The 20673-nt window shown below is 41.2% G+C and overlaps 1 protein-coding gene across 1 annotated transcript in view; it reads right to left on the bottom strand.

Moving 5' to 3' along the window:
- LOC138676643 (peptidyl-prolyl cis-trans isomerase FKBP8-like) overlaps positions 1 to 20673 on the bottom strand; it is a 119563-nt gene that overhangs the window by 31267 nt on the left and 67623 nt on the right. Inside the window, exons 4-6 of the mRNA XM_069766144.1 lie at positions 16120 to 16337; positions 11725 to 11897; positions 10985 to 11062 (exon numbers count right to left, since the gene is read on the bottom strand). Of these exons, the coding sequence (XP_069622245.1) occupies positions 10985 to 11062; positions 11725 to 11897; positions 16120 to 16337 (469 nt within the window). The remainder of the gene's footprint in view (positions 1 to 10984; positions 11063 to 11724; positions 11898 to 16119; positions 16338 to 20673) is intronic.

Raw genomic sequence — 20673 nt, 5'->3', positions numbered from 1 at the left:
AACTTATCTCTCAATATCTTCCCTCACGTAATCTCCGGCCCTCCCAAGACCTCCTTCTCTCCTCCACGCTTATTCGCTCCTCACCCGATCGACTCCAAGACTTCCCCCGAATATCACCCATCCTCTGGAATTCTGTGCCCCAACACGTCCGGTTATCCACCACATTTGAATCCTTCAAAAGAAACCTGAAAACCCACCTTTTTTTTGGGGGGGGAGAAAACCCACCTCTTTAAGAAAGCTTATAACCTGTAATGATATATGATTCGGTTCTAAAGGAGATTGATCCATTGGCTTACTACAGTTATTTGAACATTTCATTATTATATCAGGGCAGAGCTAGGGCATGCTGACTTAGTAAGTATGTTTTGATATTTTTGTGGTCTTTGTTGAGAAACTTGGTGACTGTCAGCTCACTATGGGGGCTTGTTCACACATGTGATCCTTTTTTGACTTATTTCTACCTTAGTATTTTGTTACAAACACATTCTGAGTGTTTGCATGTGTGTTTGAGCCTCTGATGGACTATCTCCACTCTGGTGATCTATGACTTAATACATTGATTCATGCATGTTTATATTTTGTATATATGACAATTGTCAGGTGGGTATTTATATATGATTTGATTCTCAGGGAGATTGATCAGTTGGCTTACTACACTTATTTGAACATTTCATTATTATATCACATAGCCTGTTAGACACCCAATATATATATTTTTTCCAGCCATGGACATTTGACATAATTCTCCCTGGAAATCCTTTCATTGCTCCTTTTATACCAGATTTATCATGTATTCACAATATTGACTGCCTTTATAATAATTTTTGAAGATTTTTGTAATTTTGCACATTTCCTATTTTACTAGCCTTTCATTGTCTTGCATGTCGCTCCATCATGATTTTAATTGCTTTTAATTGTATTTTTTGTCTGTCTTGGCATTGTTGTTGTAATAAAGCCTCTTTCTATTTATTATTGCCTTGTGTGCACTATATTTTGCGCTCTTTTTCATTACTATTTATAACTCTGGTTGCGCATTGAGTAGCACCAGCTGTATGGTGTAATTGTATTTTATTAAGTGGTGCCCATCTTCTTTCCATTTCACACAGCCGCCTCAACACCATCGGAGCTACTGCAACCCTCAACCTACTGTCTCCTTCCCCATAATCCTGTAGAATGTATGCCCGCGGGGGAAGGGTACTTTTCCCTCTGTACCAGTCTGTCATTGTTAGTTTGTTTACTGTAAGTGATATTTGTATTTTGATGTAACCCCTTCTCATGTACAGCACCATGGAATTAATGGTGCTATATAAATAAATAATAATAATAATATGTATCAAAACAAGAAAAGTGCTTTCAATATTAAAGTAGTCCTATTTTTATTCAATATCTATTTATATAATTTCCTTGTAATGTTTTAATTTCCTGTTCTGTCCAGATGTCACCGTATCCCAGAATTCCAAGCGGAGGAAGTTCACCGACTACCATATTGGGACACCCAAGTGATGGATGTCTCAATATGGAAACTGCTGTTGGTACCAACCTATTGCGCGGTACCACCAGCGGAACACAGTCGCACCACACACACACTCTATATGCCGTACGCACCTCACACACTCACACTCTTAAACTCAAACACTCACACTTACACTCTCACACGCACGCAGCCACTTGCACGGTACCACCAGCGGAACACCGTGGCGAACAGGCCGCCGGGATCAGCCAAATGATTCACTGACTGTCGCCATCTTTGTACAGGAGTAGTGCATGCGCAGTTTTAATGCCACTACCACTATCTGTCTGTGGCACTGCTACTGCGCTAATTACGTGCAGGTGCAGTGAATCATTCGGCTGATCCTGGCAGCAGATGCGCGACGTGTCTACAGGCAGAGAAAGCCGGTCACATTAAAGGGGTTTTCCCATGAACGAACGTTCATTTTAAAATTTGACTGTGTCTGACCGTGTACGGAGCATACCACATCTCTTGGGCAGGGGAGGAAGCAAAAGATAATACTGACATTGCAGCAAGGGATCACAGTGGATTCATTTTGTGAGGTAAAATATTTCACTGACTGTTTAAAAAAAATATTTTACCTATAATAGATTATCTACTATAATATTTTAGTATTGTCTTTTGCTTCCTCCTCTGCCCAGGAGCTGTGGTATGTTCGGTACACAGTCAGACACAGACAAGTTTTAAAATGAACTTTTGTTTGTGGAAAACCCCTTTAAAAAGCAAATATCAACGCCAACATGACTCCTCATAAAAAGTACGCCAATGACAATGAAAGGAAAGCAGCAAAGGCAAAACGTGGAAGACAACAAAGGGCAAATGAGACTCTTGAAGAGCAACAGCATCGCTGGGACAAAAACAATGCATCTAAGCGTAGGCGTCAAGCACATGAGTCCCCTGATGCAAAAGTCATTAGGTTATCACAGGATGTCATTAGGCAACAACAGTGCCACATGCCTGCCCCCATCGTGACAGTACCACCCTCCCGATGCGATAGCATTGGGCCTCCATCTAGTATATATACTGTATATATATATACATACATATATACATACATATACACTGCTCAAAAAAAATAAAGAGAACACTAACATATCACATCCTAGATATCACTGAATTAAATATTTCAGTTGCAAATCTTTACTCATTACATAGTGGAATGTATTGATAGCAATAAAACAAAAATGATCAATGTAAATCAAAATGAATATCCCATGGAGGTCTGGATTTGAAATGATACTCAAAATCAAAGTGGAAAATCAAATTACAGGCTGATTCAACTTCAGTGGAAATGCCTGAACACAAAGAAATGATGTTCAGTTATGTGTGTATTGCCTTCATGTGCCTGTATGACCTCCCTACAACACCTGGGCATGCTCCTGATGAGGCGGTAGATGGTCTCTTGAGGGATCTCCTCCCAGACCTGGACTAAAGCATCCACCAACTCCTGGACAGTCAGTGGTGCTACGGGATGTTGGTGGATGGTGCAAGACATGATGTCCCAGATGTGTTCAATCGGATTCAGGTCTGGGGAATGGACGGGCCAGTCCATAGCTTCAATGCCTTCATCTTGCAGGAACTGCTGAAACACTCCAGCCACATGAAGTCTGGCATTGTCCTGCATTAGGAGGAACCCAGGGCTAACCGCACCAGCATATGGTCTTACAAGGGGTCTGAGGATCTCATCTCGGTATCTAATGGCAGTCAGGCTACCTCTGGCGAGCACATGGAGGGCTGTGCGGCCCTCCAAAGAAATGCCACCCCACACCATTACTGACCCACTGCCAAACCGGTCATGCTGAAGGATGTTGCAGGCAGCAGATCGCTCTCCACGGTGTCTCCAGACTCTGTCACATCTGTCACATGTGCTCAGTGTGAACCTGCTTTCATCTGTGAAGAGCACAGGACGCCAGTGGCGAATTTGCCAATCCTGGTGTTCAATCGTCTTGCACAGTGTTGGGCTGTGAGCACAACCCCCATCTGTGGACGTCGGGCACTAAGACCATCTTCATGGAGCTGGTTTCTAACCATTTGTGCAGACACATGCACATTAGTGGCCTGCTGGAGGTCATTTTGCAGGGCTCTGGCATTGCTCCTCCTACTCCTCCTTGTACAAAGGCTGAGGTAGCGGTCCTGCTGCTGGGTTGTTGCACTACTACGGCCCCCTCCACGTCTCCTGGTCTACTGGCCTGTCTAATGGTAGCGCCTCCAGCCTCTGGACATTACGCTGACAGACACAGAAAACCTTCTTGCCACAGTTCACATTGATGTGCCATCCTGGATGAGCTGCACTATCTGAGCCACTTGTGTGGGTTGTAGAGTCCGGCTCATGCTACCACAAGTGTGAAAGCACAACCAACATTCAAAAGTGACCAAAACATCAGCCAGAAAGCATTGGTGCTGAGATGTGGTCTGTGGACCCCACCTGCAGAACCACTCCTTTGAGTTATTGAGTGTGTCTTGATAATTGCCAATAATTTCCATCTGTTGTCTATTCCATTTGCACAACAGCATGTGAAATTGATTGTCAAACAGTGTTGCTTCCTAAGTGGACAGTTTGATTTCACAGAAGTTTGATTTACTTTGAGATATATTCTGTTTCTTTGAGTGTTCCCTTTATTTTTTGAGCAGTGTATATATACACAAACACTCCTCAACATTGAGATTGTAACACGCAGAAGGAAAAGTCGTGGAATTATGGAAATCACAAGATGGATACACATGTTAAAGATATCCAAATGATGAAAAGATGGAAACATTTTTTTCAAAATATCTTGATTCATTCATTAACAAGTTATGAGCGTCACACACAGAAATACACACACAAATGCCTTGACTGCTATCACTTACAGTATATTATTATTTATTGTCTGAAGATTGTTCTCCTACACTAAATGCACTTGGGAAAATCATCAAGGTATACTGCTAACAGGTCACAATTGATGTTCCAGATGTGCTTGATACAGTTAGGTCCATATAAATTTGGACAGAGACAACATTTTTCTAATTTTGGTTATAGACATTACCACAATTAATTTTAAACCAAACAATTCAGATGCAGTTGAAGTTCAGACTTTCAGCTTTCATTTGAGGGTATCCACATTAATATTGGATGAAGGGTTTAGGAGTTTCATCTCCTTAACATGTGCCACCCTGCTTTTAAAGGGACCAAAAGTATTTGGACAGATTCAATAATTTTAAATAAAGTGTTCATTTTTAGTACTTGGTTGAAAACCCTTTGTTGGCAATGACTGCCTGAAGTCTTGAACGCATGGACATCACCAGACGCTGTGTTTCCTCCTTTTTGATCCTCTGCCAGGCCTTCACTGCAGTGGTTTTCAGTTGCTGTTTGCTTGTGGGCCTTTCTGTCTGAAGTTTAGTCTTTAACAAGTGAAATGCATGCTCAATTGGGTTGAGATCAGGTGACTGACTTGGCCATTCAAGAAAATTCCACTTCTTTGCTTTAACAAACTCCTGGGTTGCTTTGGCTTTATGTTTTGGGTCATTGTCCATCTGTAGTATGAAACAACGACCAATCAGTTTGGCTGCATTGGCTGGATCTGAGCACACAGTATGTCTCTGAATACCTCAGAATTCATTCGGCTGCTTCTGTCCTGTGTCACATCATCAATAATCACTAATGACCCAGTGCTACTGGCAGCCATGCATGCCCAAGCCATCACACTGCCTCTGCTGTGTTTTACAGATGATGTGGTATGCTTTGGATCATGAGCTGTACCACGCCTTCGCCATACTTTTCTCTTTCCATCATTATGGTAGAGGTTGATCTTGGTTTCATCTGTCCAAAGAATGTTCTTCCAGGACTGTGCTGGCTTTTTTAGATTTTTTTTAGCAAAGTCCAGTCTAGCCTTTTTATTCTGGATGCTTATGAGTGGCTTGCATCGTGCAGTGAACCCTCTGTATTTACTTTCATGCAGTCTTCTCTTTATTGTAGATTTGAATATTGATACGCCTACCTCCTGGAGAGTGTTGATCACTTGGTTGGCTGTTGGGAAGGGGTTTCTCTTCACCATGGAGATTATTCTGCGATCATCCACCACTGTAGTCTTCCGTGGGTGGCCAGGTCTTTTTGCATTGATGAGTTCACCAGTGCTTTTTTCTTTGTCAGGATGTACCAAACTGTAGATTTTGCCACTCCTAATAATTTTAGCAATTTCTCGGATGGGTTTGTTCAGTTTTCGCAGCTTAAGGAAGGCTTGTTTCACCAGCATGGAGAGCTTCTTTGACCGCATGTTTACTTCGCAGCAAAACCTTCCAAATGCATGCACCACACCTCAAATCAACTCCAGGCCCTTTATCTGCTTAATTGAGAATGACATAACGAAGGGATTGCCCACACCTATCCATAAAATAGCCTTGGAGTCAATTGTCCAATTACTTTTGGTCCCTTTAAGAACAGGGTGGCACATGTTAAGGAGCTTAAACTCCTAAACCCTTCATCCAATTTTAATGTGGATACCCTCAAATGAAAGCTGAAAGTCTGAACTTCAACTGCATCTGAATTGTTTTGTTTAAAATTAATTGTGGTAATGTCTATAACCAAAATTAGAAAAATGTTGTCTCTGTCCAAATATATATGGACCTAACTGTATGTGATGTCCAATTTCACTTACAGTACCGAATGGATCAATCTTGCAAACTTTAGCCATGCTGACATGTTCATCTTAGAAAGAAGAGGCTTTCCTCTGGTAACCATTACAAATAAGCCACACTTGTTCAGGATGTTTCTAATTGTACTGTAATGAACATGAGCATTTAACATGCTGAAACCTTTAGAGTCTGAGCTGTGGCTCTTGGATTCTTTGCAAGTTGTCTCAGCATTGCATTGTCTGTCTTTGGGATAAATTTGTCAGGACATCCACTCCTAGAAAGATTTCCAACATTCTTGAAGGTTTTCCACTTGTGACCAATCTTTCTCACTGCATAATGATAGCCTCCAGCTAGTTTGGAAATGGATTAATAACCTTTTGTTGACTGATAGGCAGCAGATATTGCTAATGTTCAATGCTGATGAATTTTCTTTTTGCTATTGTGTTAACACAGACCTGAATGCTCCAAACCAGCAAACTGCCAAAACTTCTGCTTTTACGGAGGTGGTCACACTTGCTGATGAAGAATAAAGTCAAGAGTATTGGGCTAGAAGCACCTGGCTGCTTCTTACCCTCTTAATTCCTATAAAAGCAGTATGAATGAGCTTATTTTTTCACACACTACTTTTGCAATTTGACCTAGTTTTTGTTAAATAAATTATGACACGGTGTAGTTTGTCATGTGTTGTTGTTCACCCGAGGTTGCATTTATACCTAATTTTAAGACATTGTAAAGGCTAGAGGTTTTTTTAAGTTCTGAAACATAAAACATAGAATTTAAAGAGGGTGTACTTAGTTTTTCCAAACACTGTAGACAAATAGATGGATGGCTATAAATAGAAAGCAAATACCGTAAATTATAATATTCCTAAACATAAAATACTTGCATACAAACACCATCAGCATGTGATTTTGTAGCAGTGCTCAGTACTGACTTGTTGATTTGAAGAGCATTCATCTTCAGGAGAACGATGATGTAAATTTTACCTTTATTTAGGTTACCTCACGGCATTACTTTCTTATTCTTTGCAAATATGTGGAAACTCTAAGTAAAACCTTGCTGTATTATTTTCCATCAAGTGTAAATTTATAATCCCATGATAATGTATGAACAGGCTTAAGAGCCATATCAGAATTATATTGTAATGTCAGTTTGCAATGATCTCGTGTTTCATAAATGTAATGGAAAACTAACGGCTGAAAGTGAGAGAACATCTGGGGCCATTTTAACTATTTCCTTGATTTACTATCTTTCCATGCAAATCACTGATGTCATAAGTTTCAGAGAATGGTGAAGCCATGGTAGGTAGTACTGCCCTCCTCAGAGGACACCAGATGTCAGAACAGTATGTGCTGTTCTTGAAGGACTTACACACCATTACACACTGAACGGGAAACCACTGGGTAAATCTGACAGGGAGAAGGACTTGGGGATCCTAGTTAATGATAAACTTACCTGGAGCAGCCAGTGCCAGGCAGCAGCTGCCAAGGCAAACAGGATCATGGGGTGCATTAAAAGAGGTCTGGATACACATGATGAGAGCATTATACTGCCTCTGTACAAATCCCTAGTTAGACCGCACATGGAGTACTGTGTCCAGTTTTGGGCACCGGTGCTCAGGAAGGATATAATGGAACTAGAGAGAGTACAAAGGAGGGCAACAAAATTAATAAAGGGGATGGGAGAACTACAATACCCAGATAGATTAGCGAAATTAGGATTATTTAGTCTAGAAAAAAGACGACTGAGGGGCGATCTAATAACCATGTATAAGTATATAAGGGGACAATACAAATATCTCGCTGAGGATCTGTTTATACCAAGGAAGGTGACGGGCACAAGGGGGCATTCTTTGCGTCTGGAGGAGAGAAGGTTTTTCCACCAACATAGAAGAGGATTCTTTACTGTTAGGGCAGTGAGAATCTGGAATTGCTTGCCTGAGGAGGTGGTGATGGCGAACTCAGTCGAGGGGTTCAAGAGAGGCCTGGATGTCTTCCTGGAGCAGAACAATATTGTATCATACAATTATTAGGTTCTGTAGAAGGACGTAGATCTGGGTATTTATTATGATGGAATATAGGCTGAACTGGATGGACAAATGTCTTTTTTCGGCCTTACTAACTATGTTACTATGTTACTATGTTACTATGACTTTAACCAAAAAATCTAGATGCCTAAAAATAAATATCATGTCTTTAGTTCTAAGTTTGCCCAAGACAGTAAAACTAAATCTGTTATGACTCGGTATGAAACACTTTCTGCCTATTTTGTCATATGGTTGCAGAAACTGGAAGCATGACACAAAGTGAAATAAAGTGAAGAAATGATCTTGTGCTGTAACTGAGCCCTATTACTTCATATAACGACACATCTGTATAAATCTTTTCCAGGTTTGAAAAAAAGCACCAAAAAAATCTAAACTACTGCTGTTCACAGAAAGAGTACAAACTTCGTTTTGACAGGGTCTAGGGTCAAACACTTGAGTGCATCTTCCCATCTACTTGTTTTTTTAATTACTTCCATCCTCTGCTGTCAATTAAGAAAAAATAGCCTAGGGATAGATGAAAAACAAGTTGTTGGGGAGGCACACTGAACAGTTTACGCCAAGGGTGCACCAAGTGCCTTTGCTTGGTTTGAACAGTTACAGTTACCTTGATGAAGAACAACATTCTTTGAAATGCATTATTTTATTATTTTGCTCCCTTAGGCCACCGTACTTATCAGTGACTGATGTTATATGCCAACTCCAGGAACTTGCACATTTGATTATCAGGAACTCTATGGTCCGGAGAGCCCTGGAAGCAAACGCAGGATACCCTAGGAGACTCCAGGATTGTGCTCACAACTCTCCACTTGGATCTGTATACACCTATTCTACAACCAGTAGACTCTACCAAAATTCTGCAAGACTATTTTAGCTTGATTCCATAGGAAAAGCAGTCACTGACATATTATGTGAGACTATTCAGATTTTTATTTATCCCAAAATGGGTACTCTGTCATCATCAGGTCCAGAGTTTTTATTGCTTCATCCTTTACTGGTCGCTGCAATCTTTAATCTCTTATACTATGGTACCTGCTCATATTATTTTTGGTATTATTTTCTGCATCAAGACAACACATACAGTGGGGAAAATAAGTATTTGGTATGCTGCCAATTTTACAAGTTTTCCCACCTGCAAAGAATGGACAAGTCTGTAATTTTTATTGTAGGTACAGTACAACTGTCAGAGACAGAATCTTAAAAAAAATCCAGAAAATCACATTGAATGATTTTTATATAATTTGCATTTTATTGCATTAAATAAGTATTTGATACAATAGAAAAACGGAACTCAACATTTGGTACAGAAACCGTTGTTTACAATTACAGAGGTCAGACGTTTCCTGTAGTTCTTGACCAAGTTTGCATATACAGCAGCAGGGATTTGGCCCACTCCTCCCTTCTCTAGATCTTTCTGGTTTCAGGGCTGTCGCTGGGCAACATTGAGTTTCAGCTCCCTCCAAAGATGTTCTATTGGATTCAGGTCTGGAGACTGGCTAGGCCACTTCACGACCTTGAAATGCTTCTTACGGAGCCACTCCTTAGTTGCCCTGGCTGTCTGTTTCTGATCATTGTCATACTGGAAGACCTAATCACGAGCCATATTCAATGCTCTTACTGAGGGAAGGAGGTTGTTGGCCAAAATCTAGCGATTCATGACTCCATCCATCCTGCCTTCAATACGGTGCAGTTTTTCTATCCCCTTTGCAGAAAAGCACCCCCAAAGTAAAATATTTCCTCCACAATGATTCACGGTTGGGACGTTGTTCTTGGGGTTCTACTCATCCTTCTTCCTGCAAATACATCGAGTGGAATTGATAACAAAAAGTTCTATTTTGGTCTCAACTGACCACGTGACCATCTCCCATGCCTCCTTTGGGTCATCCAAATGGTCAGTGACAAATTTCAAATGGGCTGGACATGTGCTGGTGTGAGCAGGGGGACCTTGCTTGCCCTACAGGATTTTAATCCATGACGTCGTAGTATGTTACTAATGATAATGTTTGAGACTGTGGTCTCAGCTCTGTTCAGGTCATTGACCAGGTCCTCCTGTGTAGTTCTGAGCTGATGCCTGACCTTTCTCAGAATCATCCTTACACCACAAGGCAAGATTTTGCATGGAGCTCTAGACCAAGGAAGATTGACAGTCATCTTGTGTTTCTTCCATTTTCTAATAATTGTGCTAACAGTTGCTGCCTTCTCACCAAGCTGCTTGCCTATTGTCCTGCAGTCCATCCCAGTTTTGTGCAGGTCTACAATTTTGTCCCTGGTGCCCTTACACAGCTCTTTGGTCTTGGCCATGGTGGAGAGGTTGGAGTGTGATTTATTGAGTGTGTGAACAGGTGTTTTTTATACAGGTATCACGTTCAAACAGGTGCAATTAATACAGGTAATGAGTACAGAGTAGGAGGGCTTCTTAAAGAAAAAACTAACAGGTCTGTGAGAAACAGAATTCTTGCTGGTTGGTAGGTGATCAGATACTTATTTCTTGCCCTAAAATGAAATTTAATTAAATAAAAATCATTCAATGTGATTTTCTGTTTTTTTTTTTATTTTTAGATTCTGTCTCTCACAGTTGAAGTGTACCTACTATAAAATTACAGACCTCTCCATTCTTTGTAGGTGGGAAAACTGGCAAAATCGGCAGTGTATCAAATACTTATTTTCCTCACTGTAGGGCTCCTACAGGAGCATCAACAGCTATCATCTTTTTATAACCAGGCACTAGTGTCTATTTGTCTATCCTTATCTTATTGTTTTGAAAGTCTGCTGTCATTTATTTCCATCTTCTTTTGAAGCTCTTTATTTCAGATCCTTACCTTTGTTGTAGGTTCCAATTTCAGTGCCAATTTGAGGACAGACATGGCTTCTTCATAGTCACCTTTTTCTGATAAGACCTGATGAGAACAAACACAAGTGGCAATTAATATTGATATTGTGAATATTGTCCATACTTTAAGACTTTGTGTCCAAAGAAAATCTTTTATCTGTATTGCCACACATATAAAACATCCTGGCATCTCATTGATAAGACAACTTTACGGTCTATTCATTGACCATGCTGTGTGTTGGTGAATTCATTAGGTAGATAATTAATTACCCAAACTTTCAGCTTTTGCAGTGGAAAATATTCAACTATCTTTCCTCAATGAGGTGGAACTAAAGATTTGTTGGTACACTGTAAGAAAGTGTCATTGACATTTCTGCAGAATAATGGATGACCCCATTCGGACTCATGTATTGGCACCAACCCATAACTATTTGGATTCGCCTTAGATAACCATACTGTAGTTTATGAATATTTAGCATATTTTATCATCTTATATTGTATTACTTAATTTCTACACATTGCATGGTAAATGAAGCCTGAAATGCAACCGTCATTAGTAACAGAACATCATTATAAAACTAAGTTCAACAGTTGCCAATAATTACTATTGAGAACAGGTTGAAATGTACTTTTCCAGAGCTCATACAGACTTAATATTAATCATAGAGAAATAAAACATTACTTGTATGGTTTCTTGTAGTCATATGTAAAGGGTTGAGATGACATTACCTTGCCTTTCCTATAAAGTGCTTTTGCATTGTTGATATCCATCTCTAGGACCGCATTGCAGGAATTGAGGACGTCATCATAGTGATGAAGCTTTAGCTGGGTGGCTGCCAGGTTATTAAGACATTTGATTCTATGTTCACGCATCTCCTCTTCTTCTTCTGAGCTCAGTGGGTCTGAGTAATACAGATAATGGTGAGTCATAATCCTGGAGAAAAATGGATGAAGGTCCCTCTGCATGCTACGTGACTACTTACCAGCATGCAGAAAATAGCAATGGCCAGGCAGTGGCACCTATAGACACAGACTCTGGGTGCACAGTGTACTTACACCTGATAAAAGTATCATGATTAGATAAGATATTCCCATAAATTACATTTTTCAGGCATCTGGAGACAGGTCATATAGACAGAATAGTTGATGTGATGTGTCCACATACATCATCCATTCATGTCCATGTACTGTATGCTGCAAAATGTTTCAAAATCGATAATAAATGCATTTCACTGAAATAATAGCAAGTTTTGCTTTTATTCATTCGGTTTACTCATTTAGCCATCTTGTAATATACAGTATCATCGCTCTTCTCTTTATGCAAATACTTTGACATGAAATAGAACATGAAAGTAGCCACCATTAGAAGAAACTAAAGCTGCGGTTTTTAGATAATGGGCAGAAAGATATATCTAGTCAATCACACCATTATACATAACGCAAATGGGATAATAAACTCCCTATGTTAAAGAGAACCTGTCACCTCGTCAAAAGTGTACAGATTTTGCCCTTATTTTATTATTGCTGCTCTTCTGAGTATTCTGCATTTTTTAAAATCCACCATACCTTTCTGGACAAATGTATAAAACAGATTATCTAGGTTTAGTGACATATGCTTAAGAATTATTCTTTTGCAGTAATATCACTGTTTGCATTTCCTGGAAGTTACAAATGCATTTAGAAAGTAGTGTCTTAAGATGATAGCTATAATATAAATCACACGCTAAATTAAAATTTTGCATGTGAGCAATGCCTTTATCACATCGTGATGGTGTTGGAGAACCTGTTTGGAAGTAGAAAGAACGTGTTTCTTAAAGGAAACCTGTCACCCCCTCAGGCATTTGCAACTAAAAGAGCTGCCTTGTGCAGCGCAAATGCTGCATTCTGACAAGGTGGCTCTTTTAGTTATGATGCCTGCACACGCTGAAATAATCACTTATAAGATGTGCCCCCTCTTACCTTGAAATGTTCCCGGAGGCGGGTCTTTCCTTGCTAATCAGATGCAGCACAGCTGTCACTCCGGGCCTGTGCGCGCCGGGCGCCGCCTCCTCAGTGCTGTTTTCAAATGAGCCGGCGCCTGCGCTCTTTTCTCATGCCTTGGGCATGCGCAGTGAGCGCTGCCCGTCTTCTGTCCTCATTTGCAGTCTAGTTGACTGCGCCTGTGCGGCTGCCCTGCCGGACATCCCGCCCCGCAGTGTCTTCTGATTTACCACTAGGTAATTAATCCATACTTACCTCTACAGGCTGTTATTTCCGTCATAGCCACTTATGTTTGGGAGCACTACTACCCTTGGGCTACTTTCCCTTTGGGATTGCTTATACACTTTTTATTATATTGAGGTTAGTTGTAGCCCCTTACATTTTGGCATACATCTACTTACCCATAGTGGCCTTTGTAGTTGGTTACCACCAGTATAGGTGACAGTGCATATGTGGGTTTTGAATTTGCCTATGGCATTTACTGTATGTCCCTCTTTTTGTGGATTTACTGCACCTTTCTTGATTTGTAGTTATGTATTTTATATATGTTTTTAATATGATTCAAATAAACTGTAACTTTTATCTAGTACCATAGTGTGGATTAATCTATACCTTTGTTCACACCACATGTGAGAGATATTTTGCTATTGGGTACTTTACCTTCCGTTTGGGAGGAATGTATGTCAAATTTTGAGAGCAATCATTGTGAATATATCCCTTTAAATAGTGTCAACCACACTGGCACAATACTGCCAGTACCTGGTACCTGGCACAATACTGCCTCCAAGCAATGCTAGCCACAAGGGCCCTCAAAAAATTGCCAGCCATGCTGACTTCTTGAACAGTCACAGCTTCAAAGTGCTTCCAAATTAAACTGAGCTGTTCTTACATCAGTCACCCATATTTTCCACTTATGTGCAAAGAATAACGCAGGGGAAACTTCCTGCAAAAGCAAGCCATGACAGATTGCTCCTGCTAGAAGCACAAAATTCTTCTGCAGCACTGCACATATCTGTATGGCCAGCTGTTTGTGACCTCAAAAAGCAGCAATTATCATTTGATTATTTATATACATGTGAATAGTAGAAATGTTGTTATCTCTAATATATCATAATTTGCGTTAAAAAAATAATTTGTAAAGTAACATAGTAACATAGTAACATAGTTAGTAAGGCCGAAAAAAGACATTTGTCCATCCAGTTCAGCCTATATTCCATCATAATAAATCCCCAGATCTACGTCCTTCTACAGAACCTAATAATTGTATGATACAATATTGTTCTGCTCCAGGAAGACATCCAGGCCTCTCTTGAACCCCTCGACTGAGTTCGCCATCACCACCTCCTCAGGCAAGCAATTCCAGATTCTCACTGCCCTAACAGTAAAGAATCCTCTTCTATGTTGGTGGAAAAACCTTCTCTCCTCCAGACGCAAAGAATGCCCCCTTGTGCCCGTCACCTTCCTTGGTATAAACAGATCCTCAGCGAGATATTTGTATTGTCCCCTTATATACTTATACATGGTTATTAGATCGCCCCTCAGTCGTCTTTTTTCTAGACTAAATAATCCTAATTTCGCTAATCTATCTGGGTATTGTAGTTCTCCCATCCCCTTTATTAATTTTGTTGCCCTCCTTTGTACTCTCTCTAGTTCCATTATATCCTTCCTGAGCACCGGTGCCCAAAACTGGACACAGTACTCCATGTGCGGTCTAACTAGGGATTTGTACAGAGGCAGTATAATGCTCTCATCATGTGTATCCAGACCTCTTTTAATGCACCCCATGATCCTGTTTGCCTTGGCAGCTGCTGCCTGGCACTGGCTGCTCCAGGTAAGTTTATCATTAACTAGGATCCCCAAGTCCTTCTCCCTGTCAGATTTACCCAGTGGTTTCCCGTTCAGTGTGTAATGGTGATATTGATTCCCTCTTCCCATGTGTATAACCTTACATTTATCATTGTTAAACCTCATCTGCCACCTTTCAGCCCAAGTTTCCAACTTATCCAGATCCATCTGTAGCAGAATACTATCTTCTCTTGTATTAACTGCTTTACATAGTTTTGTATCATCTGCAAATATCGATATTTTACTGTGTAAACCTTCTACCAGATCATTAATGAATATGTTGAAGAGAACAGGTCCCAATACCGACCCCTGCGGTACCCCACTGGTCACAGCGACCCAGTTAGAGACTATACCATTTATAACCACCCTCTGCTTTCTATCACTAAGCCAGTTACTAACCCATTTACACACATTTTCCCCCAGACCAAGCATTCTCATTTTGTGTACCAACCTCTTGTGCGGCACGGTATCAAACGCTTTGGAAAAATCGAGATATACCACGTCCAATGACTCACCGTGGTCCAGTCTATAGCTTACCTCTTCAAGTGAACTTGCGATGTAGGCACTGGCTCTCCCGAGGCTTGAATGACATTGTTATGTCATGCGATCCATGCGGGCAATCAGCATTGTCTTCATTGCTTCGAACAAATCAGACATCCGGAGGAAGTTAGCATCTGCAGCTCTCACTTCCTCTGGATGTCAATTACGTCCGTAGGAGAAAAAAGCTAGTGCTGATTGGCAGCAGGGATTGCATGACCTAATATCCGGCACCAGAGGTGAGCATAAATGTTACAGGGATTGAGAAAGGGTTGTCCAAGTAATGGACAACCTATTTAAGATTGTTGTATAAAGATATTGGGCATCCTAAAGGAGGCAACAAAATGTCTCAAAGATACAGACCTCTTAGAATTGTAATAACCCTCCTTCAAATTCCACCGCACCCAACAGCACCAGAAAAACTGGCTGGTGACTACCTCATGCAGCCTTTATCCATCCCCGTTCCCTCAAGATGGCTGGACAATCATTGTAAATAAGGCCCTGTACTTTGTGTCTCCCCCACACCTCATTGTAGATTGTAAGCTCTTACGGGCAGGGTCGTCGTTATTTTGCTTTAATTGTATTACTTTAAATGTTGTTACTTATGACTTGTATATGAACTGTTGAATTGTAAAGCGCTTCAGAAAATGTTGGCGCTATATAAAGATTATTATCATTATTGTACAATATTCATACATATCTAAGGCCCCAACAGAATGTTTGTTGAATGTAGTAAAGATTATTTCTATTAATTTCAGTTACCTGCAATGGTTGGTGTGAGGATAGTCAATGCTTGGCTATAAGAGTGCATGGCACTTCGATATTCTTCACGTTCAAAATGGAAATTTCCACATTCCCGTTTCTGGTTGCCATGAGTAATGCGGTCAGCAGTGGTGAGTGCAATGAGGCTGGGCTTGTCTCTGACTTCAAGTAAAGTCACTTTATAGAGTAGAGAGGCATCAGATGAAATATCTGGGTCCCTATAATAAAGAGAAGAGCAGTCAAAATTAAATCCACTACATAAAAAAAAATATACATTACAATTTATTTTTAGAGCACTATTGATCCCATGGCGCTGTACATTTGAAAAAGTTTTACATACAAAATACAAATATAAAATTACAGCGAACAAACTAACAATGGCAGATTGGTACAGAAGGGAGTCCCTTGCCCTCATAAGCTTACAGTCTAAATGGGGAAGAAGATGCAGTAGGTTAGGGGGTTGCAGCAGTTCCAGTGGTGACGAAGTCACAGTGGGGTCATTGTAAGCTGTACAGTATTCTTTCTTCAAGAGATGGGCTTTCAAGTTCTGTCTGAAGGTTCCAAACGTTGGAGACAATCGTACATGTGGGGCACAGAATTCCTGAGGTTGGGGACGCTCAGGAGAAGTATTGAAGGCAACTGGGTAAGAAAGGTATGAGGGTGGAGGAAAGAAGTAGGTCTTGTGAGGACCAGAGATTATGTGTGGCAAGATATTGGGAGATTGGTTCAGAGAAATATGGAGGATACAATTTTGCAGGTGAGTGTTAGTAGTTTAAACTGTGTCCTTTGGGAAATCAGGAGCCAATGAAGAGATTTGCAGAGATATCAGGCAAAAGAGTAAAGAAATTGATTTTTCAGGCAGCAGGCTTAAGGATGGATGCAAAGGTGCAACGCTGTTAGCTGGGAGGTCACAGAGTAGGATATTGCAGTAGCCGAGGTGGAAGATCATAGAATCACAGACTGCTAGAGTTGAAAGGGACCTCAAGGTTTACCGTGTCCAACCTCCTGCTCGATGCAGCGCAGGATTCACAAAACCATCTCAGACAGATGTCTGTCCTGTCTCTGTCTGAAGACTTCCGTTGAAGGAGAACTCACCATGTTTCGTGGCAGCTTGTTCCACTCATTGATCACCATCACGGTCAAAATAGTTTTTTCCAATATCTAATCTTTATCTTGTCCCTTTCACTTTAATTCCATTGCTTCTCGTGTTTCTATGTGTAAGTGAGAATAAGGATCATTCCTCTACACTTTGACAACCCTTCAGATATTTGTAGACAGCTATTAAGTGTCCTCTTAGCCTTCTTTTTTGCAAGCAAAACATTCCCAGATCCTTAAATCGTTCCTCGTAGGATATACTTTGCAGTATGAGGAAGATTAAGGCATGCCCTAATATTTTAGTAGATTGAGGGTTGAGGAAGGGACAAATTCAGGTGGTAAAGGCTGGATTTGTGGTTTGGAAAACAGGGCTAGGGTTACAACAAGGCAGTGGACCCCCGATACAAGGGAAAGTGTTATGTCACTTAAAGTGATAGTCGATTTGGAAGGGTGCTAGGAAAGTTAAGAAAGATGGAACAAACATGATTAGTTCAGTTTTGTTCACATTACTGTAAGTTTTATGAAGCGTGTTGAGAAGGAGGATATGGCTGATAGACACTCTAGCATTCTGGACAACAGAGAGTTGACATCTGGGCCAGATGGGTAGATCTGAGTGTCATCAGCATCTAGGTGATACTGGAAGCCATGGAACTTTATAAGTTATCCTAGGCCAAAGATGTAGATAAAGATGATTGGGGTCACAGGACAGAGCCTTGAGGGACACAGAGAGAGAGGACAGGTTGAGGAAGTAGTATGTGAATGGGAGACACTAAATGTGAGGTGTGACGAAATTCAGGAGAGGGCAAGATCCTTGATGCCAAGGGAACAGAGGATCTGTAGTAAGAGGGAGTGGGAAACCAGATTGTAGGTTGTCAAACAGCGAGTTGGAGGAGAGGGGGGAGGAAAAGTTCAATGTGGACATACTGATCGGGAAGTTTGGAGGCGAACGAGAGTAACAATATAGGATATACAGGTCCTTCTCAAAAAATTAACATATAGTGTTAAATTTCATTATTTACCATAATGTAATGATTACAATTAAACTTTCATATATTATAGATTCATTATCCACCAACTGAAATTTGTCAGGTCTTTAATTGTTTTAATACTGATGATTTTGGCATACAACTCCTGATAACCCAAAAAACCTGTCTCAATAAATTAGCATATTTCACCCATCCAATCAAATAAAAGTGTTTTTTAATAGCAAACAAAAAAAACATCAAATAATAATGTTCAGTTATGCACTCAATACTTGGTCGGGAATCCTATGGCAGAAATGACTGCTTCAATGCGGCGTGGCATGGAGGCAATCAGCCTGTGACACTGCTGAGATGTTATGGAGGCCCAGGATGCTTCAATAGCGGCCTTAAGCTCATCCAGAGTGTTGGGTCTTGCGTCTCTCAACTTTCTCTTCACAATATCCCACAGATTCTCTATGGGGTTCAGGTCAGGAGAGTTGGCAGGCCAATTGAGCACAGTAATACCATGGTCAGTAAACCATTTACCAGTGGTTTTGGCACTGTGAGCAGGTGCCAGGTCGTGCTGAAAAATGAAATCTTCATCTCCATAAAGCATTTCAGCCGATGGAAGCATGAAGTGCTCCAAAATCTCCTGATAGCTAGCTGCATTGACCCTGCCCTTGATGAAACACAGTGGACCAACACCAGCAGCTGACATGGCACCCCACACCATCACTGACTGTGGGTACTTGACACTGGACTTCAGGCATTTTGGCATTTCCTTCTCCCCAGTCTTCCTCCAGACTCTGGCACCTTGATTTCCGAATGACATGCAAAATTTGCTTTCATCAGAAAAAAGTACTTGGGACCACTTAGCAACAGTCCAGTGCTGCTTCTCTGTAGCTCAAAAGTGGCTTTACCTGGGGAATGCGGCACCTGTAGCCCATTTCCTGCACACGCCTGTGCACGGTGGCTCTGGATGTTTCCACACCAGACTCAGTCCACTGCTTCCTCAGGTTCCCCAAGGTCTGGAATCGGTCCTTCTCCACAATCTTCCTCAGGGTCCGGTCTCCTCTTCTCGTTGTACAGCGTTTTCTGCCACATTGTTTCCTTCCAACAGACTTACCATTGAGGTGCCTTGATACAGCACTCTGGGAACAGCCTATTTGTTGAGAAATTTCTTTCTGGGTCTTACCCTCTTGCTTGAGGGTGTCAATGATGGCCTTCTTGACATCTGTCAGGTCGCTAGTCTTACCCATGATGGGGGTTTTGAGTAATGAACCAGGCAGGGAGTTTATAAAAGCCTCAGGTATCTTTTGCATGTGTTTAGAGTTAATTAGTTGATTCAGAAGATTAGGGTAATAGGTCGTTTAGAGAACCTTTTCTTGATATGCTAATTTATTGAGACAGGTTTTTTGGGTTATCAGGAGTTGTATGCCAAAATCATCAGTATTAAAACAATAAAAGACCTGACAAATTTCAGTTGGTGGATAATGAATCTATAATATATGAAAGTTTAATTGTAATCATTACATTATGGTAAATAATGAAATTTAACACTATATGCTAATTTTTTGAGAAGGACCTGTATATATAATTATATAATTATATGTAATACTAATGCTTAGTATTACCGTATATACTTGAGTATAAGCCAAGATTTTCAGCCCATTTTTTTGGCTCAAAGTGCCCCTCTCGGCTTATACTCGAGTCATTATCCCAGGGGGTCGGCAGGGGGGAGCGGAAGGTGTTGCGACTGTCACATCATACTCATCCCCTCCTGGCAAGGTCTCTGCACGTCCCTGCTTCTCAGATGATCTCTGGCGCCGGCAGCTCTTCCAGTGTTCGGCTGTCACATGGCACCACTCATTAAAGTAATGAATATGGACGTGACTCCACTCCCATAGGCATGGAGCGCATATTTATTACTTTAATGAGCAGTACCATGTGACCGCTGAACATAGGAAGAGCTGCCGGCGCCAGAAACCATTGGAGAAGCAGAGACTGCGCCAGGATGGGGTGAGTATGATGGGGGGGTGAGCCATGCGATATTCACCTGTCCCCATTCCACCGCCGGGCTCTGTCCTCCGCATCCTCTGGCTGTGACGTTCAAGTCTGAGGGCGCGATGACGTGTTTAGTGTGCGCCCTCTGCCTGAACAGTCACTGCAGAGACCCAGAAGACACAGCGGTGCATGGCGACGGAATGGGAACAGGTGAATATCACAAGTGCCGGGGGCCTGAGCCAGTGGTGACTCCGGCACCTGGCCCCCATAGCGCGCCGGTGTCCCCGCCTGCTCAGGACACCAGCACCTCTCCCCTAGCGACGAAAGGTGAGTATGTCATTTTTTATTAATTTTTTTAATAGCAGCAGCAGCATATGGGGCCTATTATTCTATGGAGCATCTTATGGGGCCATCAGCCTTTATGGAGCATTATATGGGGCATCTTATGGGGCCATCAACCTTTATGTAGCATTATATGGGGCATATTTTAATA

This window comes from Ranitomeya imitator, chromosome 4, assembly GCF_032444005.1.
Source record: "Ranitomeya imitator isolate aRanImi1 chromosome 4, aRanImi1.pri, whole genome shotgun sequence".
In the NCBI taxonomy this organism is placed as follows: domain Eukaryota; kingdom Metazoa; phylum Chordata; class Amphibia; order Anura; family Dendrobatidae; genus Ranitomeya; species Ranitomeya imitator.
Note: the sequence above shows the minus strand (reverse complement) of the source record. Positions and strands in the feature narration are given on the sequence as shown.